This window comes from Sorex araneus, chromosome 2, assembly GCF_027595985.1.
Source record: "Sorex araneus isolate mSorAra2 chromosome 2, mSorAra2.pri, whole genome shotgun sequence".
Lineage (NCBI taxonomy): Eukaryota > Metazoa > Chordata > Mammalia > Eulipotyphla > Soricidae > Sorex > Sorex araneus.
Window position 1 is genome coordinate 94,561,079 of NC_073303.1, and position 24,481 is coordinate 94,585,559.

A 24,481-nucleotide genomic window follows, 5' to 3' on the forward strand; every position below is an offset into this window, starting at 1 on the left:
TCTAAATTTTTGTAGATAGACTAACCCTCTCTCACCACTACCAGAGAAGAAGCAGGTTTGTTTACTTCAGAAGACAGAATAGAGGGTCACCGAGGTGCATCAGATAGAATAAATGCAGATACACCGACACTAAAACTAGGGATTTTTCCTGGTTAATCTCCATGTCTGGTAGTAAGACTCATTTCCCACCTTATTTAGTAGACAAACCAGTATCAGCCAGACTCAACTTTCAGACTCAACTTTTATACTATTTCTCTGGAGGAAGTGTCCTGACTAGGCTATGCTCATGGAAACCTACAGTCAACAAGCTGCCACTACACCATCAAAGCCATCTCCATTAGCCTCTGGGCTTCTCTCAGACATTTTAGTGGAAAACTAAGCATCACCAGACATCTGACAAAGTCAGTAAAAGAAGATACAACAGTTAATGTAGGATGAAAGCATCTTGCAAGAAATGGGGAATGTTCATGGTGAAAAAATCTCCCAAAAGAATATATAGTTAACATTCCTTGTAAGAAAAACTAAAGCCACTGGCAGAAATGCAATTCCTGCATGCACTGACTCTCAACTTGATGCACTTATGAATGGTTCACATATCTTCAAGGAGTTTTTTTTTTAAATAGTTTTGGTCTTAAAAGAATAAATCAATCTGCATATTTCTGAAATCACACAGCCTGAATTGCATGATTTCAGAACTGCAATCAGTACTTTTAAATCCCTGGGAACATAATTTATGTTAAATCTTATCAAGCATTTACCTTTCTTCTGGAACAAGGTCATTGGCCTGTGGGGCAGGATCAATCTGCAGCCCCTGGAATTGGACTCCATGACATCATCACACACCTGGGCCTCTGGGTAGAGGATGCAGGTGAAATATAAGGGAGCACTATCTGTTATCTCCACCAGCTTACAGAACAAAGGCTCCTGGACACAGCCTACAAGTCAAGACAACATTTGGGTTATAATCCATGGGAAGTTCCAAGGAAGGGTAAGCTATAGAGAATCTTCTGAGAATAGCTGTTGGGGATTCTTCTTAGCAGAAGAGGCTCCTGATTATTAAATCTAAAAGTCCCAAGAAAGAGCACTATGGTTCTGGTATATTGGGAGAGCTTGTGAGGGCCTGAAAAAAGACAGAATATGAGACCATGACAGTGAGCTATAGATTCAGAAATGCAATGTTAGGGAAGAGAGAGAGGATATAATTCTATTGAATCTACCCAGGACCATCTTGGGAAGGCCAAGACATTTAGACCAGAGAACACAGGACTATAATAAGCTAAGCTTTTAAAAATTGAGATAACCTGTTATAGAGCTGTCCATGATTGATTTGGTTTCAGTCATGCAATGTTTCAACACTTGTCCCTTCACCAGTGCACCAGTGCACCACCAACATCCCCAATTACCCTCCTTCCACCCACCTCCAGTCTGTCTATGTAGCAGACACTTCTCTCTCTCTCACACACACACTGTCTCTCTCTAACTTTTTGATTGATCTTTGTTGCCCCCTCTCATGTCAGTCTTTACCATTGGGATATGTGAGCTCACTGACATGGAGAAATTATGATTGATACATGACTTTGCTTTCCATTTATCAAACACAGGCCCTATAATATGGTACATGATCAATAACTGCCTATTTAGAGAAGGGCAGAAGATCAATGGATGCATGTCTGGATGGATGGATGGATGGATGGATGGATGAGAGTAGGGAGTAACTCTGTTTATTAAGAGTGGTTCAACAAGGTCAACACAGCATCCAGAAGAAGAATTTATATAAAAGAATACTTACGAGAAAGGCACCACAGGTTTGCTTGTTGAGATGAAAATAGATGTTTGAAAAGCTTATACTGCTGGCTTGGTAGAGATTGATTTCCATTAACAGTGACCTTGTTAAGGTCAACAGGGAAGAAGAGTTCTGTTGTCACATCTGAGGGAGAGGGAATGAGGGAATTAAGTTCCTTTACATTTATGTTAACAGTGAATATCACATAGACACACACAGACACACACACACATGCACACACATTTTCAACTATGTGAAGATAAAGTATGTTTGGAGTCAGTAGAGTTGGGTGTCTGATCAGGAAAAAGGATTCCAGAAACTCCTAAAATAACGGAGCTGTAAAATCTTAGCTCCTTCATTGGGAGAAACCTTGACTCAATTTTTGCTCCAAGGAGGATTTTTTTCTTGGTAATTCTTTCTGATGTCCCTTCAGTCTCTTGTGATATATTGATGTTGATCACAACAACACAGCCTATTTTATGGAGTGGAAGCAAAATATATCTTTTTTCAGCTTTAAACTATAGGTGCTCTTCTTTTTTAAGTCACAGTTCAGCTTATAAATGTGATAATTCTAGGTCATCCCTGTACTGTTCACTACCAAGAACTATTATTCATGTTCTTCCCTATTCATTACATAACATCCATTTACAACCTTCTCTTCACCTTCTTTATTCTCATCACCTCCCAGTACTTCAAGGATCAACTGTGTTCATTTCTGCTCCAATGCTTTGTGGCTCTATAAAGAAAGAGGTTCTCCTGTGATAAGAGTTGGGGACAAAATCACCTCCAATGAAAGAGTTGGGGAGATTATCAACTAAAAAAGGGAAACACAAGGTAAATCTCATAACTCTGAGCTCCCTGAGGTCTTTGTCAGGGCACAGTGTTCTTAAAGGAAGAATAACTGGTTTTGGGGGTCCGGGGACAAAGTCTTTCCTATGGAATCATGTAGATGGAGCGCTGGCACAGTACTGATGACTTTTACAGAATGTTCTCAAGCACTACAATCATTCACAGCTAGAGTGCATTGCCAGAAACTGTGCTGCCACCCCTAAAAGTCACAGAAATGTTTAGTTAGGGGTCAGAAAGAAAGGAAGAAGGAAATAGAAGGAAGGAAAGAAGGAAGGAAGGAAGGAAGGAAGGAAGGAAGGAAGGAAGGAAGGAAGGAAGGAAGGAAGGAAGGAAGGAAGGAAGGAAGGAAGGAAGGGAGGGAGGGAGGGAGGGAGGGAGGGAGGGAGGGAGGGAGGGAGGGAGGGAGGGAGGGAGGGAGAAAGGAAGGGAGGGAGGGAGGGAGGGAGGGAGGGAGGGAGGAAGGGAGGAAGGAAGGAAGGAAGGAAGGAAGGAAGGAAGGAAGGAAGGAAGGAAGGAAGGAAGGAAGGAAGGAAGGAAGGAAGGAAGGAAGGAAGGAAGGAAGGAAGGAAGGAAGGAAGGAAGGAAGGAAGGAAGGAAGGAAGAGGAATAAAAAGAAGTGTGTGTCCCTCGGAGCCATGCTATCTCTCTCTCCTATGCCAGAGGACTCACCTTTCCCAATTCTCCCTCCTGTCCTTCTGTCCCTCTGTTCCTCATCTTACTCCTCCTCATTTTCTTCTCCTTCTCCTTATTAATTTTCCTCTTCTTCCTCTCCTCCTCTGTCTACCCCAGCACTCGCAGTTTAGCTCCAACTAATTAATAATTGTGAACTCTCGGGATGGAGAGGTCTTGGACTTCACATGTACTCTCTACCTAGTGTATGGATTCTTATCTTTCACTGAATGAAATAAACTCTCTCTCTCAGATGTTCTCAAAGATATCTGTTCATTAAACAATTTCAGAATATTTACATTTTGCTTACATTCTTCAGGATTTACACTAATCAAGTATTTTTTCTTTAAAATCTGCATCATGGGTCAGAAAGATAGTACAGGAATTGCCTTGAATCTGTATGATGATTTGGGCAGTATCGCAATTTTGACAATGCTACTTCTCCCAATCCATGACCAAGGGATGTGTTTCCATTTCCATTGTCCTCTTTTGTTTCTTGAGGTAGCATTTTGTAGTTTTCTCTTTACAGGTCATTTACCTCCTTAGTTAAGCTGATTCTGAGGTATTTGATTTTCTGAGGCATGAATGTGAACTAGATTTTTTTTTTCATATCTTTCTCCTCTCTCATTATTTGCGTGTAGAAAAGCCATGGACTTTTGGGTATTGACTTTATTTAATTTATTTTTTTATTTTATTGAATCATCATGAGATACAGTTTCAAGATTTCATGTTTGATTTACAATCGTACAATGATCAAACACCCATCACTCCACCAGTGCACATTCCCCACCATCAATCTCCCTAGTATACCCAGGTTTTCCACCCTCCCCCTGCCTCCATGGCAGACAATTTCCCCCATACTCTCTACTTTGGGGCATTATGATTTGCAATACAGATACTGAGAGATTATCATGTTTGGTCCTTTATCTACTTTCAGTACACATCTCCCATTCCACCTGATTGCTCCAACTATCATTTTCTTGGTGATCCCTTCTCTATTCCAGCTGCCTTCTCCCCCCACTCATGAGACAGGTTCTAACTATGGAGTAATCTTTCTGGCCCTTGTGTCTACTGTACTTTGGTGTGAGTTTCATGCTAATCTATTTTATACTCCACAAATGAGTGCAGTCATTCTATGATTGTCCCTCTTGTTCTGACTCATTTCATTTAGCATGATACTCTCCACGTTTATCCACTTATAAGCAAATTTCATGACTTCATTTCTCCTAACAGCTGCATAGTATCATTGTATAGATGTACCAAAGTTTCTTTAACCAGTTGTCTGCTCTTGGGCACTCGGGTTGTTTACAGAAATCAGTAATAATTAAAACAGAATGGTATTGGTCTAGAAATATACCCGCAGACCAATGGAACAGAATTGAATATTCTGTCACAGACTCTTAAATATATGACCACTTAATCTTTGACAAAGTAGCAAGAAATGTGAAGTGGAACAAGGAAATCCTCTTCAAAGAATGGTGTTGCGAAAACTGAATAGCTACCTGCAAAAAAATGAACTCTGACCTCTGCCTAATGCTAGGCACAAAAGCCAGATAAAAGTGGATTAAAGACCTCAATATCAGACATGAATTCATAAGGGACATGGAGGAAAATGTAGGCAGAACCATCCATGACATTGAAGCTAAAAGCATCTTTAAGGACCAAACAGCACTGACCAAGCAAGTGGAAAAAACATAAACAAATGGGACTACATCAAACTAAGAAGCTTCTTCACTTCAAAAGAAACAGTGACTAAAATACAGAGAGAGCCCACAGAATGGGAAATAATATTTACTCAATAACCATCTGATAAGGGATTAGTATTCAGGATATACAAGACACTAGTAGAATTGTACAGGAAAATAACCTCCAACTCCATACAAAATATGGGGAAAAGAAATGAGCAGAAGCTTCCTCAAGAAAGAAATACAAATGGCCAAAAGGCACATGAAAAAATGCTCCATATCGCTAATCATTAGGGAGATGCAAATCAAAACAACAATGAGATACCATCTCATAGCACAGAGACTGGCACATATTCAAAAGAACAAAAGCAACCAGTGCTGGTGCAGATGTGGGAGAAAAGGGACACTCTTTCACAGTTGGTGGGAATGCCGACTGGGCAAGCCTTTCTGGAAAACAATATGGAAATTACTTTACAAAACTATAAATTGAGCTCCCATATGAGCCTGCAATGCCACTTCTGTAAATATAACCCAAGGGTGCAAAAAAAATCATGGTCGAAATGACATCTGTACCTATATGTTCATTGCAGCAATGATCAAATAACCAAAATCTGGGCATTGATTTTATAGCCTGAGACTTTACTATACAAGTGTATTGTTTCTAGCAGCTTCTTTGTAGAGGCGTTACGGTTCTCTAAATATAGTATCATGTAATCTGCATATAATTAAAGCTTGATTTCTATAAGGGTACCCATGGCATTCTTCAAAGAAATTGATTGACCACTCCTGAAATTCATGTGGAACAACAAGTGACCACAAATAGTTAAAGGAATTCTTGGTGGGAGGGGGAATATGAGAGGCAACACCTTCCCCAAACTCAGATTGTTCTACAAAGCAGCAATAATTAAAACAGCATGATATATTCGCAGACAAATGGAATAGGATTGAATATTCTTACACACTTCCTCCAATATATGATCATCTAATTTTTGATAAGGGAGGCAATAAATATAAAGTGGAGCAAGAAAAGCCTCTTTAACAAATAGTGCTGTCAAAACTGCCAGCTACATGCAAAACATGGGCTCAGAACTCTTAAAACCATGCATAAAGTCATATCAAAGAGGATTAAAGATCTCAACATCAGACCAGAATCCATAAGGTACACTGAAGAAAAGGTCATCAAAGCCCTCCACGACATTGAAGCTAAAGGTGTTCTCAAAGATAAAACGCCACTGACCAAGCAAATAGAAACAGAGATAAACAAATGGGACTATCTTAAACTTAGAAGCTTCTTTACCTCAAAAGAAACAGTGACCAGAATACAAAGACAATTTGCAGAATGGGAAAGGATATTCACCACCCAATACCCTTTTGATAAGGGGTTAATATCAAGAACGTGCAAGGAACTGGTTGAACTCTGCAAGAAGAAAACATCCAATGCCATCTGAAAATAGGGTGATGTAATGAACAGAAACTTTCCCAAAGAAGAAATCCGAATGGCCAAAAGTCACATAAAAATGCTCTTCAACACTAATCATCAGAGAGATGCATATCAAAACAACAATGAGATATCATCTCACACCACAGAGACTGGCACACATCCAAAAGAACAAAAGCAACTGGTGTTGGCGTGGATGTGGGGAGAAGTGGACTCTCCTTCACTGCTGGTGAGATTGCTGAATGTTCCAGTGATTCTGGAAAACAATATGGACGTTTCTCAAAAAAAAAAAAAATAGAAATTGAGAAATTGAGCTCCCATTTGACCCAGCAATACCCACTTTGTGGAATATATCCCAGAGATGAAAAATATACAGTAGAAATGATATCTGCACTTGTATGTCTATTGAAGCACTATTTACAATAGCCAGAATCTGGAAAAATCCCAAGTACCCGAGAACAGATGACTGGTTAAAGAAACTTGGTACATCTATACAATGGAATATTATACAGCTGTTAGAAAAGATAAAATCATGAAATCTGCATATAAGTGGATTGACATGGAGAGTATCATGCTAAGTGAAATGAGTCAGAGAGAGAGGGAGACATAGAATGACTGCACTCATTTGTGGAGTATAAAATGACATAATAGGAGACTTAACAGTGAAGGACAGTAGAGATAAGGGCCAAGAGAACTGGTCCACAGCTTGGAAGCCAGCTTCACATGCTGGGGAAAAAGGTAGCTGGAATAGAGAAGGGACAACAAAGTAAATGATGATTGGAGTGCTGCTCAGGATGGGAGATGCATGCTGAAAGTAGACTATGGACCAAATATGATGGCCTCTTAGTACATGTATTGCAAACCATAACACCCTAAAAGAGAGAGAGAGAGTTAAAGGGAATGTGTCTACTCACAGACTCGGGGGTGGGGGGATGGTATGGGGGTGGTGGGAGGGATACTGGCTGGGAACATTGGTGGTGGAGAATAGGCACTGGTGGAGGGATGGGTACTCGGTCATTGTATGACTGAAATGTAATCACAAAAGTGTGTAAGTTGCAACTGTATATCATGGTGATTCTTTAAAAAATAAATAAATAAATAACGATTGTTCACACACACAGAAAGATAGTACAGGGGTAAGGTGTTTGCTTTGCATGGAGCCTATTGAGGTTTGATCCCTAAAACCCCTTATTGTTCCCAGATCCCCTCCAGGAGTAATCCCTGGGAACAGAGCCAGGCATAAACCCTGAGCACCACCAGCTGTGGCCCTTAAAGCAAAATATAAATAGAAATATATGTTTATTTGTTTGTTTTTTTGCTCCTTTTATTTCTCTACTTGTTTCTTTTCAAGCAGTAGCAGTGATTGAAGTTATTTCACTTTATTTCACTAATTTGTCAGTTTCCTCTCTGATAAATTGTCAGTATTTATTAAGTAGATGGTTGTGTTAAAAAAAATGGAGACGAGTCCATGACTTCACTGTGAAAACATGTAACTGGGCTTATCCTTTCATCGTACCCTCAGCATCAAACATGTTGTCTCCATAACCAGACACCAATTACATGAAAAGAGTTTAGATTGGTACCTGTTTCTGTTGCAATTTCTAGGTTTGGTTCCAAAAGGTCTTTTCTACATCCCATAGATTCAGGCCGAGATCCCATGTCAGAATCTAAAACAGAAAAAAAAAAAGAGTTATTTTACCATGGGGAAGAGAAAGTGGAGGCATTTCTCTCATTAAAATATGGTAATGGCAGTGTCAGAAATGCTCAGAATCCACAACTGGGTGTCCATACCAAGATCTGGAACAAATACAGCACAAAGCAGCATTGTATAACTTTTTATAGAACATCAACCAACTTATTTTTTCTGACTGTCATAGTTTTATTTATTTATTTTTATAATTTATTGATTTTTTAATTAGTGAGTCACAGTGAGGGTACAGTTACAGATTCACACATTTTCGTGCTTGTTTTGCCCTCATGCAATGTTCGAGAGCCCATCCCTCCACCAGTGTCCATTCTCTACCACTTATGAACCCAGTATCCCTCCCACCCCCCTATGCCATCCCCCCCACCTCACTCCGCCTCTGTGGCAGAGCATTCCAATTTGTTCTCTCTCTCTCCTTTTGGGTGTCATGGTTTGCAATAGGGGTGGTGAGTGGCCATCATGTACAGTCTCTAGTCTACTTTCAGCGTGCATCTCCCTCCCCGCTCAGGATTTCCAATCACATTTTACTTGGTGTTCCCTTCTCTATCTGGGATGACTTTCCCCCAGCGGGTGAGGCCAGCTTCCAAGCGATGGAGACAACCTCCTGGTATTATAAACTGCTATTCTTGGGTATTAGTCTCCTACTCTGTCATTTTATATTCCACAGATGAGTGCAATCTTTCTATGTCTGTCCCTCTCTTTCTGGCTCATTTCACTTAGCAGAACATCAACCAACTTTTAAGGACAAATATTGTCACCTAATATTTACTTTACAAATTCCTTTTGAGTTAACAAAATGCACTTATATATCAATAATATTATTATGTGAGGGTGGGGAGTACTCTCCATTTAATTCTTGGGAAGGCTGAAACGCTGGTGAAATAACCTTTGAATAAATAGATGGTAAGGAGAACACACTGTGGATAAGCAGATGATTCATAATTAGAAGAAATAAATAAAATTTCAAGACAGGAACAAATACTCCATGAAAGCAGTTTGAACCAATAGGAAAACAAGTACCAGTTCTCCTAGTACCAGGCACAATTTCGGGCACCAAGGCTTGGGGCAGCAAGCACAGTTCTTAATGTTTCAATAGATAATATCTTATTTACCAGAAATTTCTGATAATTAGGAAGCACTGTATCTAGAAGCAATGTCTGAGATCCACTTCAGGACCAGGTTGGACATTCTATGGAAATTTTATTTAAATTCTACTGGTCTCGTTTTTCTTGTTTGAAATGGACAAGTGGTCATCCTCCCTGTATACCTAACTCAGAGTCCTGACTAAAGGCAAGGTATCCTTTCATCATATGACTTGTAGGTGTAAATAATGATCCACCTTCCTTTTATTTATCTCTTCCTCCATTCTCCATTCTTGACATTTGCTTCCTTGTCCTACTCGCTGTACATCACTATCACCATTACCAACACCATGATCATTCATCAACCTATATTGTGCACGAGGTGCAATTCTAAGTTCTGCACACAAAATATTAGACCACGTCAATGCTCACACTGTTTATGAGGTAAGTGCAGTCTTTACTGCTCTATTATACAGCCAGAGCCTAGAGGAGCTGACTGATCCTCCCAAGAGCACATGGATGGCATTCATGACTCATTACTCCCAGTTCACACCCCATTCTTTCTCCATTCGCAAAAGCTTAGAAACCAGTCACCAGTGACATATTTCTGGAGACTATAAATTGGTGAGAAGGGGCCATGGGGTCCATAAGAGAACAGAAGGGGAACATCCCTCAGGCCTCTCATCTGGTGCATAAGGACTTGACAAGTCATGCTCCACTGCTTGCCCTTGAGGTGGAGGCCCTTGCCTCTCAAGGCTGTACTCCCAGCATCTCTCTCTTACACACTCATCAGTCTCATTCTCAATGGCTTTCACTCTCCATGCTTCGGAGGAGGCACTTGCTAAGGTTCAGCAAACTCAGAGGACTAACAAGCCAGGAAAAAGAGGACAACTGTATACTTGACATGGGCACTGTTCCACATAACATTATCTTTAAGCAAGACATTACCTTGTGTGACAACTCCCACCTTGCGTCCTGATCCCTCAGCCTCCCCTCAGAAAGAGGAGAGTGGCACTTGTTTCCAAGTGGCTTTGGAGAGTGGTTCCCCACAATGTGCAGTGGCCTCAGAACTCCACCCCAGGATTAAGGGCATCTTGGGGCCAAATGCTTAAACTTTCAGAAACCAGGGCATCTTTCCACCACTCTTTCTTGTGATTCTAGATTTTTCATTTTTCTTTTAGACTCTAACATCTTATCTGATGAAAGTGAGGCCCTTCTACTCTGGACAGAACATTTACTTGGAAAGTAAATCTATACTTTTCTCTGCAGGAAGTAGAATACCCAGTGAATGAGAGGTAGAGGACCAAAATGGTCTCACATGACTAGTGTGTTGTTCACCCCATCCCACCTCCCAGCTTACCTTTCCAGAGATAAACCTGCTGAAAACTGGTAACAGAGTCCTGGGCTCCTTCTTGTGGCATCAAACCTTTAAAGAAAGGTGTTTATTCTTATGAGGTTTACAGGGAGATGTTTATTCTTATAGGCATAGTTGCTCTTTCAGGAGCCCATGATGGCCATTGCCTCCACTCCTTTATACGGGCTACCTCTCACACTTGACAATTTTATTTTCCATACAAGATAGACCCAAAAGTTTATTAGACCTCTTTCCAGCTACATAATACTAACCCATATTTGACCAAACTCCAAGTATCGTACTTTGGACACCAAAGGGACTATTGTGTTGAGGGACTGTGAACTTCTGACACAAAGAACAGGGCTTCATTCAAAAAGGCAACACTCATAGAAGATCTTTCCCATCACCAAAGACCTCTAAGACCCTTGCCTGATTTTAAAATAGGGATAATAATTATGAGACTGGAAATAACATTTGCAAACTGTCTTCTATGGTCCTTGAAACTGAGCATTCAATTATTACCAGCTGCCATTAGTTAATTGTTGCTAAAAATAAATTTTCTTCTGTGTCATGTAGTCTCCCCCTGGAGGTCACTTTGGGCAGATTGGATTTGCTATACCATTTCTTGGAGAACTGGGTTGCCTCTCTCACCTCAGTTCTAGGCAGTTCTAAAAAAAATACGGAAAATATCAAGCCTAGAGGCAGGCAACCACATATTATAGGAGGCAGCTAGATAGAAACTGCTCAAGTGAGCAAGTGACTTATCTCCTGCATTATCTCTCTGTCCCAGGGAACCTGCTTCAGTATGTTTGGCTATAGCCTTAATTCGGAACATCTTAGTAGAGATCATGTACTGTGGCAGGGTGGTTAGTCTGAATCACAACCTGGAAGTGGGCAACATGTTCAACTGGAAAATCCAGGCTTCAGCGTCCACTCTTGTGAGATCTCTTCCCTTTATCTACCACTTCTATACTTCTATGACTAGTGCTTCTTAAGTGAACTATACTCCTGAATCTTTATCTCAAATTCTCTTTAGTGATAAGCTCGTGTCCATTCACAATCCAGGAGAGCTGATTCAAATAACAAATTGGTTCATTTTTTAAAATTTTCCATCATGATTGTGACGACTCATCAGACATTCACTCCAGATACATCTTATGCCATGAATATTGTGACATATCATAAGCTTTCTTGTCTAGCTCCCAAGATCACAAAAGAATGACAGTCACTGATAAAAAAAAACAAAGCCTTATAAAAAGATTGCTATCCTGAGTGTCCTATTGCATAGTAATAGAAACCTTGTCGTTCAGAATGAGCCCCAGGTTTTGCTGCTAAGGCCTATCTTTTTTATATTAAATTTTAAGTCTCTTGAAGCACTTGGGACACTTAATATACCTGCTATTCATTCTTTTATACTTTGAGCCATTGTCAGAACTGAACCCTATAAAATTCCAGAGCTTTCTAAGCTGTTTGTTTTTCTTGGAAATAAACTTGACCCAGCTAGCAGGAAACACATAAAAAGAATCCACAGATATCCATATGTGGGAGCTGCCTGTGTGGATCCCTCTTGAGAACACGCATCAATCTGGCACAAAGGATGAACAGCAGATGATGGGAAAGAGAAATATCCGACCAGAAAAAGTGTTGTGCTGAATATAAAGGCCTCTGAGTGCTTTGCAGGTCAGTGTTGTTGGTCTGTGCTGGCTGGTGCTGGTGGTTGATCTATTTGTTTACTGTAGCCTGGATAAGAAGTTAGCCCTAATTTCCTTGGGAATCATGACCTGGCAGGTATTTGGTTGCTTTATCTAATGAGAGGTGTGTTCAGGGCATTTTGAGTTCTCACAATCCTTCATCATCCGCTAAAGTGAGCAAACAGGAACTCCATTGTTCTAAAATGATTTTTATATCTTCCACCCCAACTGCCTGTGAGCACTTGGGGAACAGAAGCCACTCTCTCTCTCTCTCTCTCTCTCTCTCTCTCTCTCTCTCTCTCTCTCTCTCTCTGACCTCCAATTTCTGGCCTCAACCTCACATTCTGTGGGTTCTCAGGCTGAGTGATGGGTCACAGGGATCATATAACGAATCTCCTCTGTGGCAGTTCAGGCATGTCCCAACTGACTTTAGCAAGGCCAAACCTCACCTTCTCGCTCTTTTTGGAACTTGTCTCCTCCTCCTAGCTCTATAAAACCCTCAAAGACGTGAATCACCCAATGTCTGGAGGATAGTAGGCACCAAAAGATGTCCAAAGAACCAAATCCTCAGTTATGAACTCAGGAACTTAGTGGTATGAGACGAACTGAAGTCCTTTAATTCAGCTCTTTCAACTCCCAGCAAGTCAGAGGCAAAGCCATTGAACGGCAAATGCTGAACACACTGGGAGGAGCTTGTTTGTATAATTATGTTGTTCTCCAAAGCAGTAGGTTCGTGTCCCCTATGTGACATTTAAGGAGAGGAAAAAAATTTGTAGCATATGCCCTAGCCCTGACATTCACTTTCTGGGTAGCACAGGGCTAGAACCCTCTGACTCAGGCCATTCTTAAAAAGATCCACGGAGTTGATAGTTAAAAAAAAAAAACACTTTGTAAAACATAGTGTAGATGCTGACATACTCCACCAGTATATGTTTAGGTAACCTCCAATTTGGAAGCTGATGAATATACTTCAGACTGCCTGAAATCCTCATCAAAGGGCACCTTCTTTAAGCTTGGTTTGTATCTCAATATATATCTTAACATATGGGGTACTGAAAAAAATCTCTGAACTTCTAAAGCCATTCTGTAATCACCCCATCTCCCTGACAAGGGCACATTCCTTATTTTTTAGGCATGTACCAAGCACATGCTCCGTGTTAAGCACTTCATTCTGGATTTATTGCCCATGAAGATATCATTCGTCTTTCTGCAAATGGCTGTTTTTACCCAGGGCTACCTCACAGAGTAATGAATACCATATGTTTACTACTCATCATCTAAATAAGCTGTTTGGTTTGATTTACCCCCAAAGAAACTAAGCCTTGTGGAATTCCACCAAGTTCTGCAATAATTTTTCCAGACTTTGGTAAATATACACTCCACAGATATTATGTCTATTCTCTGTGCCAGCCTTTGCACTCTGTGGTGTGATTCCAGAAGTTAATAAGACACAGTCCAACTCTTAAAATATAACAAAAACAATGACAATTTTTTTTAATGGTAATATTCTCATCCAAGACTACATTAAGTGTCAAACACTCTGCCACTCTACTAAGGGCCCTGCATTCTCTCTGAGAAGCAGTCGTGGGGCTGGAGGGATAATAGAGTAGAGTGGGTAGGGTACCTGTTCCTTCTGCATCCAACCTGTGTTCAATACCTGGCACCCTAGCCACTGTATCTATATGGTCCCCTGAAAACCTCTGGGCATGGTCCCAAAGCAAAAAACAAACAAGATACACAGAAGCGGTCATGAGCATCAACTCTGGGGACTGACTACCTGTGTACAAGTCCCACCCTCCAACCTACAAGCTGTGAGGATCTGTGAAGTTCCTTCGCTTGTGTGCATCAGTTTCTTCAGCTGCAAAGCAGGGATGATAAGGAAACTGGTACACTCTTTAAAGCATTGTGTGAAGGACCTCTGAGTTAATATAATATCTCAGAGCAGCACTTGGCTCACAGTACGGGCAATGTTTGACAATTCTCTTGTTCTCGATATGATAAGCCCTTCCTTCCCTTTCCCCAACACCCATATGAGGTGGGAGTTGTCATTTGTCCCCTTTATAGACCTTCAAACAACTAGGCCTAAAGATATATATTAATCAAAGGTCACACTATCAGTGTCCGAAACTGGAGTTCAACAGCCCAGGAAAACTCTCCGCTGAGCTAGTTGAGGAATCCAGACTGGCAATGGCATCATGGGGGTGCGCAGCTCAACAGAGCTCCTACAGAGAGGAACAGAGCTCCTGCAGAGAGGAACAGAGCTCTTGCAGAGAGGAACAGAGCTCCTGCAGAGAGGAACAGAGCTCCTGCAGAGAGGAACAGAGCTCCTGCAGAGAGGAACAGAGCTCCTGCAGAGAGGAACAGAGCTCCTGCAGAGAGGAACAGAGCTCCTGCAGAGAGGAACAGAGCTCCTGCAGAGAGGAACAGAGCTCCTGCAGAGAGGAACAGAGCTCCTGCAGAGAGGAACAGAGCTCCTGCAGAGAGGAACAGAGCTCCTGCAGAGAGGAACAGAGCTCCTGCAGAGAGGAACAGAGCTCCTGCAGAGAGGAACAGAGCTCCTGCAGAGAGGAACAGAGCTCCTGCAGAGAGGAACAGAGCTCCTGCAGAGAGGAACAGAGCTCCTGCAGAGAGGAACAGAGCTCCTGCAGAGAGGAACAGAGCTCCTGCAGAGAGGAACAGAGCTCCTGCAGAGAGGAACAGAGCTCCTGCAGAGAGGAACAGAGCTCCTGCAGAGAGGAACAGAGCTCCTGCAGAGAGGAACAGAGCTCCTGCAGAGAGGAACAGAGCTCCTGCAGAGAGGAACAGAGCTCCTGCAGAGAGGAACAGAGCTCCTGCAGAGAGGAACAGAGCTCCTGCAGAGAGGAACAGAGCTCCTGCAGAGAGGAACAGAGCTCTTGCAGAGAGGAACAGAGCTCCTGCAGAGAGGAACAGAGCTCCTGCAGAGAGGAACAGAGCTCTTGCAGAGAGGAACAGAGCTCCTGCAGAGAGGAACAGAGCTCCTGCAGAGAGGAACAGAGCTCCTGCAGAGAGGAACAGAGCTCCTGCAGAGAGGAACAGAGCTCCTGCAGAGCTCAGCACTATGTGCTATGCCGTGAGGACTTCCAGGGAGAGGGCCTTGAGCTCTCCACTGCAAACACACAATTGCGGGAAACTGAAAAGTCAGTTCTGGAAGCCTCTCCAGGAGATGGGAGCTGCTCTCTGCCAGCCTCTTAGTCCCTTTCCCGTAGTTGCAGGAAGATCCTCATGCTGTCACCAAGACGGTGCCTCGCCTCACCCCAACTCCAGGACTCAGTCGGTATCCTACCTCAGGTGCCTTAACCCTGGGCACACACAGGAGCGGGGAGCGCAGAAGCACATTTGAGTTTCCAAGCTCAAGTGCCAGCAGATACAGAGAGTGGAGAGGAAGCAAGGGGGTGCAGGCTCCGACTGTTCTCACACTCGAACCAGAAGCAAGTGAGACCCTGGACTCTCTTGCTCTTGGGTTTGGAAAGAAACTTTCGGGTCACCTAGTCAACACTTCTGCGTGAACACTGAACTCTACAGAGAGCTAGTTAGAATCAACTCCTGGGTCCACCAACAGGTGGAATAGGGTTCTGGATAGCCTTGAAATTTGCATTTATCCCCAGTTGCTGGTGAGGCAGAGCCAAGTGGTCCTCACTGCTGAGTGGAGCTGGTGGCAAGGGTCCCCAACTCAGGCCAGAACAGGAGACTCTTCTCCCAGAGGGGAGGCAAGTCAGCTCTGCCCAGGCCCCAGGCATGACTCTTCCTCCTGACCCTCAGCAGGTGATCTCAGAGAGATGACTCCTCCTATAAGACAGGAAGACTGGAAGAACTTCCAGGAGGAAAAGAAGGAGGAGGCAACTTGGTGTTTGTTTCTGTCCATTGGGCCCATAGAGGATCCCCAAAGCCCTTTGTAACCTGTGAAAAGAATGAACAATGCAGCTCCTACCATGGAGAAAAACAATAGTCCCTGGGACATTGGTTTGGGAGCTGTTGGCGCCTTTAGCTTCAGAAATTCACCTCTCCTTGTAGTCATTCATGTTGTGTGGGACCTGGTGTTCTCTCTCACTAGTAAGGCTAAGAGAATCTTGCTATTAAGGATATCAGCTGGGCTCTGGGTTCTGCCCCAAATGCTGATTGATGACATGTGGGATTCAATGACAAGCTTTCAGAGGCCTGGTTTGCTTGCCCTTATTCTCTGCTGCTTCACCCATTCAACCATCTACAGAACAGGTCCTCCAAAAAAAAAAAATGGAGAAATGTGAAAGAGGATCTTAGTTGAGCTGAGGCTTAACTACACCCTTGTAGCCCCCTGAATGTGTAATAATAGAATTAAATAAACCACTTGGTGGCTCTCTGTGCAGCATTCATGGGAGATATTTTATTAATTTTAGGGACCACACCCAGATTGCTCCTGGCTCTGTACTTACACATCACTTGTGGCAGTTTTCAGGTAACCATATGTAGTGCCGGGGACTGAACCAGAGTTTGCCTCATGTAAGACAAGCACCTTAACCCCACCCTAATTTTCCACCTCAGGGATATACTTCAGGAGTAAAAATTCCTCAAGGCAAAGGCGATACTCATACGAGCTCCACAGAAACCCTGGATGATGGGAGTTTTCATGCTAAAGGCATGTTGGGGACAAAGGGCAGAGACTTACCCTGGAACTCCTGGCCTCCCAGGCGCAATGTCCCCTGGCGGTCTCCCTGGTCATATGTCACAGAAGGACAAGGAGCATTAGCCTGGCCCTCAGAGGGGTCTCTCCAGTCTTCCACACTGCAGAGCAGGATGTTGGGGGAGCTCAGCAGCCCACAGAGGATTGGACCTGCAGAGTGACAAGAGGGAGAACAGGCTGTGATGGGAGGTCACAGGATACATCGAGAGATTACATCTATGTTCCCTGAGATGATGAGGGATGGGGTGAACAAGAACACAGGAACTCGGGAGCCTGGAGGTCAATGGGTCAGTCTCCCTCAGGATGATGCACTTATATTATTGCTACAGCCACCAGGAAGAGGACTTAGTCCTAGGGCCACCAGGCCTTTCCTCAGGGGCTGGGAATGCTGGAGCTTCTCTCTCAGGTCCTCTGGGAGCTCCTGTCAGATCCCTTTGCCTCTATTCTGCACTCCAAACAGTGATCTATTGGAGGTATTAAGGAAATCAGCCACAGATTCTCCTTCTCCCTTTTCCCCCTCCCTCTCAACACACACACACACACACACACACACACACACACACACACACACACACACACACACCCTAAACCTTTAAGGAACTCAGAGAGGAGTGTTTAGATTCAAATAAGCAACGACTCACACTCAGAGTTGTACCCTAATGACAGGTGTCTGTTCCTAGTTGGAGAGTGAGGTCCCTGTATTGGGATATATTCAAGCAGAGGTTGCATACCCAGAGATCTGAGAGGTAAATCTGTAACTTAGGCAGGTATTGAGTTATTTTGTTTTGAATATGTCTTCTAACTCTGATTTTTACAGCACTGCCCTCTGCTTAGGACCTTAATTAGCATTGGGAAGACACGTGCCCTCAGAAACTGAATTTGATGCTAAGTTCATCTCAGGAACACAGATGTTTTGGATGTCTTGTCTTGTATCAGCCACTATGGCAAGGTATACATATACTAGTTCTATGGATTATTATGGACATTATCTCTATTTCACTGATGGAGTCTCACATAAATTCCATACATTGCCCAATGTATTTAGTTCTCAAAGTGAAATAAGGTAGATATGGTTTAAATCAAGAGCCCTGTTACCTGGCATTGTTGGTTGTTCAAATTGTCTTAAAATAAAGACAGGAAATATACCTCTACACCAATTCCCTTATCCTATTAATAGCACAGTGGTTGGCGTTCACCTTTCATGTGGCTGACCCAAGTGCAATTCCTCCGCCCCTCTTGGACAGCCCGGCAAGCTACCAAGAGTATCAAGCCCACGCGGCAGAACCTGGCAAGCTACCCGTGGGTACTCGATATGCAAAAAACAGTAACAATTAGTCTCTCAATGAGAGAAGTTACTGGTGCCCGCTCAAACAAATCGATGAGCAATGGGATGACAGTGATCCTAAATATAGCTTCAACTTTACTTTCTCAATAATTTCTCTCATCAATACTATCGCCCAATAGAAGTAGACATCTTATCCAACTCTCTTTTATTGGCCAATTTTAACCTGCAGAGCTAAAATCAACTGTCATCACCTGCAGAGAAATATTAGCATTGCTATGTGGGAAAGTCATCTTGGAGTTTAGGCTGATGTATCAAAACCGGAAAAGGGTTTTGCAAAATGCTTGCCCCCTAGGCACCAACTGCAAATATTCTGGCTTGGTAGGTCATCTATAGGCATGTATGTGCTGAGGGTCAGAGGTGGCACAGAAAGGCCAGTATTTCTAAGTAGCGTCTCTGAGAATTCTGGTTCCAAGCCAGATTCCAGAACCCTTGAGCTAGTCAGACCATTTCATTTCACTGATGTGAAAATTTAGGCTGAGCACAGGTAGAAGCAGGCGCTTCTAGTAGCTGAGATCAGAGAAGTGGCTGGCAAGTATTGAGGCATTCATGCAGGCCCAGGCTGAAGCATGGGACTGAGGATAGGAAGGAAACTATCAGTGTCTGATGAGAACAACCTTCCATGGGCCAGAAATCAGAACGAGAGAACTCAACAGGAGAAATGCATACCCAAGGCTTGCAAGAGAAACAAAGGCAGCTTTCTTCTTCAGTGCTAAAGTGTCAGAAAAGAGAGAAAAACAAGCTCAAAAATGTGTGAATCTGTATCTGTACGCTCATGGTGACTCACTAATTAAAGAATAAAATAAATTTAAAAAACTAAAATAAAATAAAAACTGAAAAAAATATACTTATATGTTAGTTGGACAAGGAGAGGAGAAACACACACATAGGATTCCACTCTTGGGCAGGTGTCCTGCTGAAAGAGAATCTGTCCTAGAAGAAGCATCCCCTGAGGGAAAGAACTTTACCCCTATTGATTGTGACCACACCTATGTGTAAGCCCTGACCCCTCATGCTGGGGGATTTAAGGAGGCTGTAAGAGGGGGTTCGGGGAAGAAGCAGAGAGAGAGAGAGAGAGATGGGAGTGTATAGAGAGATTGGAATAAACTGCAACTGAGACCAAAAAAAAGTGTCAGAAAAAATAATAACTCTCTGTAGGGGCCAGGACGACAATAGGAGCAATTTGCTGGTCCCTACAGTCAGCTTCCATTAGGAGCCTAAGAAGCTCATCTGTGCAAGTACCCATAAACCCCATTTCCAAGGAGCCTCCACAGAAATGCAAACACAGAAGCCCCATGAGTTTTCATTATTATCAGTGTGTGGGGGGGGGGGTCGGGGGATGGTTAGGAGGTCAGAGAACTGCTGAGATGGAAATGGGGTGAAGGACGGATGGGTCTGGCGGAGCAGTGAGGAGGGAAAATAGATGGGAAGTGGCAGGAGCGAAATGACTTTCCAGACGGCCCTAAGAGGATAGCAAGATTCTATTCCGAGTCATCAGAAGATTCCACCAAAGCTTTGTAAATTAAAACTCCAAATCTTTCCATGGGACAAGACTGGAAAAAAAAAAAAAAAACATCTGCCTCCTGTTTCATGTCTGCAGCGAAGACAGCTTAATGCTTTGCGTGTAGAGGTGCTTGCTCAGCACAACATAATTCACAGGTCACAGCCTAAACCTGGAGGGAAGAGCAAGCAAGCTTCTGGCGAGAAATGTCACGGAAAGGGGGGATTTACTGGGCCCCCTGCTCTGTGGTACAAAATAATTCTTCCATGTGTGATCCAAAGAGAATGAAGTCAACATTTCCAACTTGGAAAACCATATAGCCTGTTGAGCGATTGAGCATCTGGGAGAAATTGCAGTGTCTTAGAAAATATATTTATTTCAAAGAAGGCAAAAAGCATTCTGGGCTTGAAGTGAGACATTTCTAAATATAGAAAAGCATGAACATACACATCTATGTGTGCGCATGCATAAGAGTGCTTGTTTATATGTGTGTATATCTATTCATATTTATTTTGCCTATCTAAGCACTAACATAAATTAGCAACATGTAATCCTGAGCATGAAACCTAGAAATAATTTTAGAATTCAACGTATTCCAATCTAGGTTTCTGCCTTAGCATTCCAATAGTTTCTAATAAGAGTATTTTCACTTTAGCCTCCATACATATGATGTAACCTGGGCTTTTTAATTATCTTGTCTGAATTCTCAATAGCATTAACATTTTTTGACAAATTTCTGTCATCATTCAACTTTTCACATAAATTTACCACTCTCCTGAACCTCCTTTTCCCTGTCTGTCTTCTTCCTAAATCCCTACCAGTTCTGTAGGTGCTCACTAAGAATCACCATATCCCTTTCTTGGCCTTGGTATCTTCACCCTATGCCTTCTTCTGAGAAAACCACACCCCTCTCCATTCTTCTGATATCATCTTGATGTTAGAAATTTATGTAACTTGTCCAGACTTTCCCTCTGTGCTCTTATTTTTTTTTATAAACCAAATGTTTGGTTTACATCCCTACAATTATTAAAGATATATCAAATTTATCATATTCTAAAGATATTAATTTCATACCAGAAACAAAATCCAGCCCACTATATTTTGCCTATTACCTTGACAACAAATAGTGAAATCAGCATCTCCATTTTATGACAAAGGAGCTGAAATTTAGATAGTTTGGGCAACTTATCCAAAATTTCAGTCAAAAAGTGCCAGAGCACAAGACTCTTTTAAACCAAAGTTCCATCTCAATCAACTGATTAAACACCAAGTCCATGAATTTGCTTCTGTAAAGAGAATTCCATTCCCACTTTCTAAATAAAACCAAAAATTCAAGTCTTATTTATTGATCACAGGCCTTGGCATATAGGAGATACTAAATAGATCATCATTGAATGAATTTTCATAGGTGATGGAAATAAATCACCATATTCTTTAAAACAAAATGTAATATTACAAGCTCATATTGGACTGGAGCAATAGCACAGATAGTAGGGCATTTACCTTGCACACAGCTGACCTGGGTTAGATTCCTCTATCCCTCTCCAAGAGTCTGGCAAGCTACTGAGAGTATTCCGCTCGCACAGCAGAGCCTGGCAAGCTACCTGTGGTGTATTCGATATACCAAAAACAGTAACAAGTCTCACAATGGAGATGTTACTGGCGCCTGCTCGAGCAAATCAATGAACAACTGGACGACAGTGTTACTGTGCTACAAGCTCAAGAATGTAGTTGAAGATACACTTGGGATCCAATCTCAGGTGCAACAATTTTAAACTTTGTGACCAAACAAATGAATTAACTTCTCTGAGCCTTCATTTTTACATTTATAAAATGGTACTCATAATATTCCCCAAAGAAAGCAGTAAGAAGATGGCCATCATTACAATGGAAAGTGGCTGGCCTGCCTGGTGTCTGGCATGTGGAAAAGGTCATGACTTGTGGAAAGGTCATAACTTGTCCTTGACTTCATGCAAATGACTCTCATTTTCCATGTGCCTACGGTCAATTCATGCCTATGGCTTCCCAGGGTCTTCAACACACCCCAGATCCTGACTCTTAGAACCCTTCCACTCCATGTTCCTTATCAGACCAATGTTCCACTGACACATTTACCTCCTTGAATCTGGGTCAGGATGAAGCCATCACAGCACGAATCGCGGTCACATGCAAGAAGACAGAAGAGGTGGACCTCGGTCAGATTAGTTTCTGAAGCTGAGAATATCACAGGGCTGTACATTCCAGAGAGTGTGTTTTGGAAGCCAGTTTTTTCAAAGCTCTTCTGACTTGTTGAGTTGAACTCTTGGCCTAGGGAGAAGGTGGAAAAAAAATTGTTTACAAATTTGCAAAGCAGTACAACACTGACCAGCATTGACTGGTTGTGTGCCTGTGGGTCTCCTGGGCTGGGGGCTTGTGCCTCCATGATGAGCTGCTTTCCACGTCATGAAGCTTTGTTTATGCCTGAAGGTCAGGGAGCCCGTCACATTGCAGTCCCAAACCAACATAACCAGACAAATACCACCCCCACCCAGAGGGTCTAAAGAATGCATGCATGTTATCAATCATCATACCTCTTATAGCCAGCAAATACTGAGTTCCAATGTCCACAGAAACACCATGCTACATGCTTTCCCTCATTTCATTAGGCCGCCCTGTGTTAGATTCAGGCTAGTCTGCTACCCCTGTGTTGCTGTGTCTCAGAGAGGCGGCACCACATGGTGGATAGAACGTTCTATAGTGCTAAGGCTGAATTAATCTATCTAGTGTTTTCTCTAACAGGTGGCTTCCAGTTATGTTTTATTCCCACTTTACATAAAGTGAAATAAAAGAATCATTCTTGGTCAGAGAGCTCGTAAGAGGAGGCAGAGTCTGAAGCCAGACTTGGATCCATCCCACTTTCTTTCCACTATCTCTTGATCCTGGTTCTGGATTCTTTCACTTCAAAAAAATCAAAGCCAAACAAAAGAACAGTTCTGCCCTAGGCCTCAGCAACAGGGAACAAACAACTTTCCTTGAAATCTTCCGCCAAAGTATACACTTCCAGGAGATGAAGAAAGAAAAATAAAAGTTAGACATCTTAAAAAAAAAATACAATGCATGCGGCTGACCCGGGTTTGATTCCTCCATCCCTCTCGAAGAGCCCGGCAAGCTACCAAGAGTATCTCACTCACACGGCAGAGCCTGGCAAGCTACCGGTGGCATATTCAATATGCCAAAAAACAGTAACAAGTCTCACAATGGAGACATTACTGGTGCCCACTCGAGCAAACCAATGAACAACAGGATGACAGTGCTACAGTGTTACAGTGATCCTCGGCCAAAGTATGGTTTTAAGGAAGAGTTGTGGGGGCGTTACTTGTTTATTTAATTTTTCTCATTGAAAAATCATTGCTACATTGGGTTTTTTCTTTTAAATGGATATGAGAGAGACAGAGACAGAGATAGAGAGAGAAGAAAAGCCCCTGCCACAGAGGCAGGCTGGTAATGAAAGGGAACTCAGGGACACTAGTGCTGGGAAATGCACATTGGTGGTGGAGGGATGGGTGTTGGAATATTGTGTGACTGAAATCTAATCATGAACAGCTTTGTAAGGGTCTATATCACAGAGATTCAACGAAAATATTAAAAATAAACAAATAAAAAATAAATAAATAAAAATAAAAATTTTATTTCACTCTGAAAAAAATCAGAGTGAAATAAATCCTGGGATAGAAATTCTAGTAACCTGGTGGTGCATCCAAGAAATGGATCTCTGCTGCCTGGCCTCTCTGGAGCACTCTCCTCTAAGACAGGATGGACCTGACACCAAACAAGACCAGAACGTGTCCCCGTCATGAGTGGGAGGCTGTCTCCCGGGTCAGCCCAGGATTCACTTGCCACCAGCTGTCCCCAGAGCAAGCTGAAAGCCAGACCACCCATGCTTAGTTCTCTTAGATCCAAACCTAGAAACCAAAGACCCCTACATCTATGCTCTGGTTCCTTTGGCTGCTTCTAGATGTAGAACCTTTGATTCAACTCAACAGGAACCTTTTAACAAGAATCATAGTGGGGCTGGAGTGATAGCACAGCGGGTAGGGCGTTTGCCTTGCACGCGGCCAACCCGGGTTCGATTCCCAGCATCTCATATGGTCCCCTGAGCACCGCCAGGAGTAATTCCTGAGTGCAGAGCCAGGAGTAACCCCTGTGCATCGCCAGGTGTGACCCAAAAAGCAAAAAAAAAAAAACAAGAATCATAGCAGCAAGAAAAGAGATCCTATAGAGACTTGGGTGTTTGTTTGCATGTGGCTAACACAGGTTTGATCCCCAGCACTGAGTGACACCTCTAGCACCTCCAGGAGTGACCCCTTAGCACAGGGTTGGGAGTAGCCCCTAAGTTATGCCTGGTATGGCTCAAATCTGCCTCCTTCAGGAAAAACAATAGGACAGGTCAAGCACTGTTCTAAACACCCCAACCCTGCAGGTGCACCTCATTCCCATATCCTACTCATCTCTTTTCACTTGTAGCTCTGACTTCACCTACATAGAAACAAATGTGAAAGGTCAAGATAGTCGACCAAGATCACGGGGCTCACACTGGGTAGAGCTGGGCTAACTCAGGAAGGAAGGCTCAGCCTTCCCCTTTAAAGAACAGACTGAGGTCTGCCCTGGGTTCTGGCCCTTGATGCTATCTCTCTTGGCCCTGAAGAAGAGGACGTAGGATGCCAA

The 24,481-nt window shown here is 42.7% G+C and overlaps 1 protein-coding gene across 1 annotated transcript in view; it reads right to left on the reverse strand.

The window, feature by feature from the left end:
- TG (thyroglobulin) overlaps positions 1–24,481 on the reverse strand; it is a 252,528-nt gene that overhangs the window by 166,805 nt on the left and 61,242 nt on the right. The window contains exons 26-32 of the mRNA XM_055126733.1: positions 21,893–22,084; positions 16,928–17,084; positions 11,950–11,960; positions 10,572–10,637; positions 8,008–8,091; positions 1,790–1,927; positions 759–935 (exon numbers count right to left, since the gene is read on the reverse strand). Of these exons, the coding sequence (XP_054982708.1) occupies positions 759–935; positions 1,790–1,927; positions 8,008–8,091; positions 10,572–10,637; positions 11,950–11,960; positions 16,928–17,084; positions 21,893–22,084 (825 nt within the window). The remainder of the gene's footprint in view (positions 1–758; positions 936–1,789; positions 1,928–8,007; positions 8,092–10,571; positions 10,638–11,949; positions 11,961–16,927; positions 17,085–21,892; positions 22,085–24,481) is intronic.